The 8,959-nt window shown below is 35.9% G+C and overlaps 1 protein-coding gene across 1 annotated transcript; it reads left to right on the top strand.

Moving 5' to 3' along the window:
- Positions 1–6,927: 6,927 nt before the first annotated feature.
- Positions 6,928–7,992, top strand: LOC137838807 (uncharacterized). The gene has a single exon (XM_068648030.1). The coding sequence runs from the start codon at positions 6,928–6,930 to the stop codon at positions 7,990–7,992; it is 1,065 nt and encodes a 354-aa protein (XP_068504131.1).
- The last annotated feature ends 967 nt before the right edge of the window (positions 7,993–8,959 follow it).

The following is an 8,959-nucleotide window of genomic DNA, read 5'->3' as shown; positions in this document are numbered from 1 at the left end:
AGAGAAAACCAAGTTACATGATCAATTTCTCAAATTATTCAATTTTCTTCAAATCTCAACAATAAGCAATCACATAGATATCACATGGATCTACACATCCAGAATATTCAACAAACAACGTCTTCCGGAAGACCCGTATTAAGTAAGTCCTACCAGAGACTAACACCTGATCCAAAGATTACCAGCGAATCCAACAGAAAAGATCAGGGTAAGTTCAATACAACTCAAGCCGTGCATCTCATATGTCACGGTGTGCATGAACTCCCCCATCAGCTTCTCACCACCTGATATCTTAGTCTATGTGACTTAGATCATCAGTGATGTTCGGAGATCTCTGTTACCACATAGGCATCAATACTTAATACACATCAAACATCAGTCCATACATTATCCCAAATGTATGAATTCAATTCCACACCATTTGATCATACAATATCATTCCAAATATGATCCACAACATTCAAAATTTTATTTGACATAAAAAAATAACACTTTACTACTAAATCATCAAAATCGAATATTTCCACAAATTTAAATAATATATAAACAAGCAATCCAATATATATAAACACACAACATCCCTGCAAGAGAAATTGAATATTGGGACCACGTCCCTTCCACAACCAGATCTTCTAGCCTAGGGTTCTATTAAAAATTAAATTTAGTTTCCCTTACCTTAATTGCTTGCTTTCCAAGCAACTTTCTAGAATTTTATTTCCCACAGTCTGGATAAGCTTCAAGATTTACGGACCTAATGCAAATTATACAAACATAACAAAAATTCAGTATATAATAGAATAAGTTGAGAGGATTAAACTTCTCAATTGACCCCACCAAGATTGATGACTAAATCCTAAGAAAAAATAGAGAACAAAGAATATTTAGAGTAAAAATGAACTTACTCTGTTTAAAAATCTGATCGGGTAGAAATGTTTCTTAACTCGCCAGCTACAACGTGATCCGATCAGATTCTAAAATAGATGAAGATTGGGAGGGGAATATTAAGAGAGAAGGGAAAGATTTAGAAAGAGAAAGAGAAAGAAATAAAAGAGGTACTTTGGTGGAGGGGGATAAGGTTCCTGTTGGTGTTTTTAAAAAAAAAAACACGCTGTTACAATGAAAACCAAAATAAGTTGTTATTTGTGTCCTCTAACTATTCTTCTAATATTCCACCAAAAGTAAACCAAATGCAGACAAAAAGGCAAGGAATTTTGAATGTGAACATTTTGAACAAGCCTTTCACACTTTTTTATGTCCCTCTAATTAATTTTTCGATCCTAAAATCACGTTGCTCCTGCTCAATTAAATTGACAAATTTAAAATGAAGATACAAAATACTGATTTTGACATGTGAATTTGATTTTACAAATTTAGTATAGAAAAATTAAATTGTTAGATAGATTGCACAAATACACTCAAAAAAATCATGAAATAAAAATTAATTTTAGAGACAAAAAAATAATTAATTGTTATAGTAACTAAATTAGATACCATTTTAGGGACTAAATAAATTTTTAGTTTCTAAATTAGTTTATATTATTGTTAAATGGTTTCTAAATTGGTATCTAATTAGCAATTAAGATTTTTGCTACCAAATTTAGAATATAAATAATTGGTAGTTAAAAACTTGGTAGCTAATTAGATATCAATTTAGAAACTATTTCACAATTATAGAAACTAATTTAGAAATCAAATTAGTTTCTAAAATAGTCTCTCATTTAGTTATTGGTCTCGAAAAATTGGTTTTTATTTGATAATTTTCTTATAGTGATATAAAATTTCATCCTATCTAAGAATTTTGGGAAATTGGATTCTAAAGTAAATAACTGAAAAAAAAGTAAGGTTAATGAAAACGGAGAAAAAATGTGTCTGCAGCATCATAAATATTAGAAGTTTTATATGCATAACCAAGAAGCACTTCTTTCTAATAAAAATAAAAAACACTTGCTTTCAATGCATTTGTGTGAACATGAATTCCTCCATTTTAATGGTTGTTTACCGATGCTGCCTTTTGTTATTTATCTTACGTTTGGTTCAGTTTACTGAATATGTTTAGATACTAGAAATAGGTTTCGATATGTTAATAACTTATAACATAATTGCTTAATAAAAAAATATGGGAGTAACAATATTTATTTGATAAATACTCTATTATCAGGACCGAGAGGTATAACCGAGAGAATATATCGAAAGGTTATGCCGAGAATTACTATTACATAGAGGATAAAATAAACATATATGTATAATCACTGTAGCAAAGTCCAAATCTGTAAAAGCCCAAATCAATGGATGTGTTAAAAATAATAATGGAGTGTAGAAAGAAAGGCCCAAACAAAGTATAAACCCAATAAGAAAACCCTATAAATAGAGGATCAACCAAGTGGTAAGGCAGAGTGAATTTTTATCTGATGAATGTAAAACTATTTTTGACCTTGGCATCGGAGCGCCTTGCAGGTACACACACCTATTTGTGAAGTAGAAGCCGAAAGCCCAACTTGGAGAGCCCAACCAAGAAAGGAGAAGCCAAAAGAACCATCAGAAAGGTCAACCTGTGAAGATTGTGTTATTAGCTTGAACAAGAGTTCTCGACCCTTTCTGTAAGAACAAATACTGTTTGAATTTATAAGCAATAAATTGTTATAAGGAAATTTTACAAAACAATATTATCTAGAAGATGTATCAGGTGAAATCATAGATAATTAAAATTAAGTTATTTTTAATCAAATATTTGTAAGTTATTTAGTTAGTTTATTTATGACAAAAAGTAATTAAGAATTTATATATTATAACGAGTTGAAGCAAGTCTCCCTCCTATTATAAATTGTTCTTATGTAGATTAAATATTATTATCGTTCGGTTAAAGATATAAATATTAAATTTTAGGATGTTATTATTAATAAATTAATTCATAATATGTTTAAACTATATTTTAAATATATGAAATATGGGTAAGTACAATTTCATTAATCCTTAAAGCATCAAAACTCAAAATATTTAAATCTCAAATCTAAGCTCTATTCATTATATAATTGAGGTTTAAAGGTTAAAATGTACAAATATTCACAACTTAATGTTTTCATTTTTTTCATTTTCCTAGTCATGGGTGAATTAATTTTCTAACCCATAAAATATGCACCACTAAGTCTTTGTATCATTTTTTTTTCCTTTTCTTGAGCAAATTTGCTAATCATAGAAAGGACAGAACAACAAAGACTATCAATTTAAAGTCTCTATGCTATAGTCATTTTTTTTAATCTATTTACACTATCAATTAGTGTTATTAATTTTCTAACCCATGGGTTACTACGAAAGGCCAACTTTATCAAGTCTTTGCACTACTTTTTCTACCTTGCAAAGTAAGTTAAAAAGCTGTGAGAAGAAAACAAGCATCCATATCACCATCAATCCATATCCCATCATATTCTTTAAGCTTAATATGAATAATATTATAAATATAATATATATAATTTATATTTTAATATAATTCCTTGTCATTTTAATTTGAAGTCTTGCCAAGAATTTTTAGTCTTGCAAGATTCGACAAGTACTTGGTTTTTATTGAGAAATATTAGTCTTGTTGAGAAGTATTGTGAAAGATTGAAAAGTATCAATGTTGTTGGAAAGTATTAAGCAAAGTTTAGAAACACTAAGAAATATTATTTTTATCGAGAAGGAATATTTTTTCCATTTTTTCTTTCTTTTTGAGAGTTCTAAATATATACCAAAATACACTGATTTTAGGTCTAGTTAAAGAGACAAAATGTAAAATAAAGAGTCAATAAAAGTTAGACATAAAGACAAAGAGAAATAACTAAAAATTAGAAAAGACAAAATTAATATAAGATTTTTTCTATAGGCCTTTCTATCCATATCCTTTTTTAAACTCCTAATTTTCAAGTCTCCTCCCTTCTTCAACAACTTCTTCCATATTCTTAGGTCAATTATGGCTCCTAATCATCTCTTCGAAAGTTACCATTACATTAGTTGGTTTATGCAAAATAAAAGTTGTAAAATGGATTCCTTAATGGAAAGATTAGTTTTGATGTCTCAATAGTAACCTAGTGATGTATTGCAGAGATGCAGTGGAAGCTTTGGGACTGGTTGGATATTGTTGTATGCGCATGCTTATGACCCATTTTCATCTCACTCACAAGTTACTCAATTAATCCTTTTGCTGTTTTTCATCAAGCGAGAGTGAGGATTGAGAAGGACTTCGGTGAGGGGAGGGATGGTGTTATGGCGGATATTTCCTTTTTCTTCACAAACTTCCCTGACCATTTCTTCGAAATGGATTTGTGGAAGGTTTTTCAGAGTGGGGACGGGTTTTGGATGTGTTCATTTTTAGTAAGCTCAACTCTAGAAATCGGAGGTTTGGATTTATTAGGTTCCAAGGAGTGGTAGACACATATGCGTTGGAAAAGAAATTGAATTCTATATGGATTGGTACATGGAAAGTTCAAGTGAATCTATCCAAATATAGCAGGCTTGAGAGGGCGTCCAAGACGAGAGGTGACCAACCTCGGTTTACTAGGAGGATAAGAGAGTTAAAGCAACAGAAGAAGAGGACAACGCAATTTGGCTCTGTTTGGAAGAGGAGGGAACATGTGCAACAGCAGGTCACTTTTGCACACGTGGTGTCGTAAAAGAATGTGAGTCGGCCTCATTCAGAGGAATTTGTGACTCAATTTAGAGTTGAGGTGGAGTCATCTTCTTGGCTAACCAACTGTTATGTCGGTTGTCTCTTAGAGCCTCTAAATATGCAGCTGCTTAAAGAAAGTTTTATCTTGGGAGGTTTCGGCGTAGTGCGACTAAGATATTTAGGGGACAAGTTTGTGTTATTGTGTTATGATGAGGAATGACTTATTGGAAATCTAATTGGAGAAAATAAAGCATGGTTCGCGAGATTGTTTATTTCGATTGTTCCGTGGGACAATTCATTTACAGTCAAAGAGAGGTTTGCATGGGTTAGATGTAGAGGTGTCCCTTTGCATCTTTGGAGTAGGAATTATTTTGAATGAGTTGGGGCGCTGGTGGGGAAGGTGGTAGAGGTGGATCAGGCGACGTTAGCTAGGGAAGTGTTGGACTACGTTTGTCTTCAGGTTAGTATTCTGGTAGGCGGTTTGCCATGTTTGAAGAGGGAGGTGAGTATTAATGATATATCTTGCATGGTGTTTTTTGAGGAGGAGTCGAGCACGACGGATCATAAGATAAGAAGTTTCTTCAGTAGGTGGGGGAGACGTTTCAATACCGAGTTCGTCGCTAGTTCGGAAGAAGATGGCGGCAGGGACGACTCTGTGGGTTATTTTTCCGACGTCGAAAATTGAAGAGGAATAGGTGAGGAGTTGACGGTCCAATTTCCAGGGGTGATGGGAGAATCTAGTCGTGGGGTGGTTCACCAAAAACCAGTCATTAATTCGGTAGTAAATAACATAATGGGTGTAGGAGAAGAAACTAAGGTTGGTAAGGTAATTGATGGGCAAGGTGTGTCACGCCTTGGGCAATGCCTTTATGGTTCCTCGATTTCATCAAAGGTAGTTGAGGGAGTGAATAAGGGTAAATCAAGTATAATGGAGCATGCAAGTTGGCATCAAGGAAGCGGTGGGACGCATGCAATGTGCCATTATGGAAACCATGAAGAGGAAATTAATGATTACGTGGAATGGTCTGTTGAAGGAATGCAAATTAAAGACAATGTGGATAGGTGTGGTGAAGATTGGTGTGCGGGGTTTCCTAGGGGAAATGAGGTGGGAGTTTTTAATGGGTCGGGGCCAACAGCTGTGGAGGCAGAGCAATCTAGAGGGGTAGCTGTGGGAGATGCCGGAATAGAGATGCCATTGGTTGAAGATGGGCTTGTCCGTAGTGGTGCAGCGGAAGATGTTGTGATGCCGAAAACCTCTCCAATCAAGGTGTAGGGTTCAGAAGTGGCAAGCGTGGAGGACGGAGCTAGTAGAGGGACGGGAGTTCCGGAGACACTATTAGAAGAAGGGGACCGATCTCCGATGAGGGTGGAATTTTTGAATCACGAAGGTTCTACTCTTTTGCTACCAACACAGGACAGAGGTGCTGGAGGTGGCCGTCGAAGAGGGTGTGTGGGAGCAGGTGAGGATGGGTGGCGAGGAAAGACCATGGTTGTATGGCAGTCCAAAATGTTGTTTTAAAGTTGCTCGGATTGAGAGTTTGGAGAATGTAAAGGACCTGAGCTGTTTTAGGGAGGTAAATGTGGGCAGTAGTTTGTCGTGTTTAGCATCAAGAGAAGTGGAGGAGATCAGTGAGAAAGTGCCAAATTTGGCGCTCTCTCCTTTCAATGAGAGTAATCTTGTTGATGTGAGGGTGATTCAAGCAGATTTATTGGTTCAGAAGCCGACGTTGAGGACAATTCTGATTTTCATGTCAGACAGTGCAATGGATAATTGTAACAGAATATACAAGATGAAACATGAAGAGTTCGAGGCTCTCAGAGTCTGGAAGGTCGATAAGGAAATGGGTTTCACATCTTCCTCGGAAGATGTTGTTATCAGTAGCTTAAAGTTTGGAAAATCGGGATAGTTGTAGCTTGAGGAATGATAGGGGGAGTTAGTGTGAATATTGATGAAGAAAATTAGTATGAATATAAGGGGATAGGAAATAGAGTGGGTTGAGAATGGAGCAAACAGTAGTGTCGGGGGTATCATTACGATATGGAGAAAAAATTGTTTTCAGATGTCCAGGTTTATTAATGGTAGGAATTTTACTATCATTGAAGGGGATTGAAAGGTCGGAATGGAGGTCCTTGTCATAATTGTGAACGTGTATTGTTCTGGTATGTTACGAGAAAAGAAGGTGGTTTAGGAGGAGATTTGCAACCATAGGTCGTTACAATTGTCTAAGGCTTGGTGTGTAGTGGGAGACTTTAATTCTATCTGAAGATAGGAGAAGATGAAAAGTCTGATGTCCGTATCCGACTACAGTAGAGAAATAGATGGTTTTAATGCTTTTATTGAGAAAGTTGAATTGGTAGTTATCCCGATGATTCGTAGAAAGTACACGTGGTACAAACCAAATGTGTTAGTGAAGAGTAGAATTGACAGGGTTCTTGTGTCAAAGGAATGGGTTGAGGTGTGGCTGCATTGTAAACAATTCTTTTTTAGTAGATCTGTTTTTGATCATTGCGCAATCGTCATAAAGGATGAGTACGTTGATTGGGGTTCGAAACCGTTCAGGAGTTTGGATGTTTGGCAGAGCGATAATAGATTTAAGGTTTTTTTGAAAGAAAGATGGCCCAGTTACGAGGTGCAAGGTGGAGGAATTTATATTTTCAAAGAAAAACTAAAGAAACTGAAAGCAGATTTAAAAGTATGGAATAAAACGATTTTTGGGGATGTTAACCAAGCTGGTGAAGGATTACAAAAAAGGAATAGGGAATTGGATGGAAGGGACGATGAATTTGACCTAAATGAGCTCGAGAGGGAGGAAAGAAAGACATTAGTAGTAGAGTTTAACAAAAATCTTTTTAAGCAAGAGGCGATTGTAAAGCAAAAGGCAAGGCAAAAGTGGTTGAAGCAAGGAGACCTTAATACAAAGTTCTTCCACTCGTCAGTTAAATGGAGGAAGGCTAAGAACGAGTTACATGGGGTGCTAGAGAATGGTAGATGGTGCGAGAATAAAGATGAAGTTAAAGATAAGGTTAGAGAATTTTTTGAAGCTAGATTTGTAGGGAATGAAGATTTGTCCGTTAAGTTGGATAATGTCAAGTTTAATTCTATTTCTAAGGAGGATAATCAGATGCTGGTTGAAGCTTTTTTAGAAGAGGAAATTAAGGATGCAGTGTGGAGTTGTGAGAGTTCGAAGAGTCCTGGTCCAGATGACTTCAATTTGGGTTTCATAAAGTTCTGCTGGGAGTTCATTAAAGCGAATATAATGGCGGCAGTGAAGGACTTCGAGGCTTGCAATAAATGGCCCCGGGGTTCAAATGCGTCGTTCTTATGTCTGATTCCAAAAAATGAGAATCCTTAGCAACTCAGGGAGTTTATACCTATCTCGTTGGTCAGATGCTTGTATAAAATTATCTCGAAGGCGTTGTCATTACGACTGAAAAAAGGTGATTAGCAAAGTCGTTGATGTCAAGCAGTCCGCTTTTCTTGAAGGAAGGGGTTTATTGGACAGTGTTGTAGTTGCCAATGAAGTTTTGGAGGAGATGAAGAGAAGGAAGAAAAGGTGTGTGTTCTTCAAAGTTGATTTCGAGAAGGCGTACGATTCTGTGAGATGGGAGTTCATTTATTACATGTTAGAAAAGGTTGGTTTCTGTGACAAATGGATTCAGTGGATTAAGGGATGTTTAGAGTCTGCATCTATGTTAGTTCTCGTGAATGGTAGCCTGACTAAGGAGTTCTTTCCTAAGAAAGTGATGGAAGAGACCCAAGCACAAGCCCACATGCAAGCCCACCAAAGGGAGGATTTGGGCCAACCCCTAGAGTTATGGCCAAGAGGATCCAAGAAGACGTTCTTTTACATGTTCAAATGCCATAAACTCTAGTGTAGGAAACTTTAATTTCTTGTCAAAATTAGCATAGGAAATTTATTTGTAATTTTTCTTAGAATTAATTTTGGCACCTAAAGCACCAACCTAGGTAAACTTAGAGTTTCTAAAAACCTATAAATTTATCTAGGCCAGTCTAGAAAGCCCATGGAGGGGGTGAGCATACAAACTAGACACACCCCTCCCCATGTGCTCATTTAGGCTCCACTTTTGGGAGGGAATTCATTTAAATTTCCCTCCACTTTCTTTTGAATTTTCAGCACTCTAAACACTATAAATTGAGGTGCTTGACTCTCATTTTGTAAGATTAATATACTTAGTGAATTGCTGCCAAATTGTGTCAATTTCACTTCTTGCCCAAAACCTCCTAGGTTAGGCTTTTAATCTTCACAAATTTCCCCTTTCCAAGTAGAGTTTGCCTCACCAGTCTCAATCCCTACCTCT

The sequence above is a fragment of the Phaseolus vulgaris genome, chromosome 4 (assembly GCF_000499845.2).
Source record: "Phaseolus vulgaris cultivar G19833 chromosome 4, P. vulgaris v2.0, whole genome shotgun sequence".
NCBI lineage: Eukaryota > Viridiplantae > Streptophyta > Magnoliopsida > Fabales > Fabaceae > Phaseolus > Phaseolus vulgaris.
The sequence above is the reverse complement of the archived record's forward strand: the minus strand, read 5'-3'. Positions and strand labels throughout refer to the sequence as shown.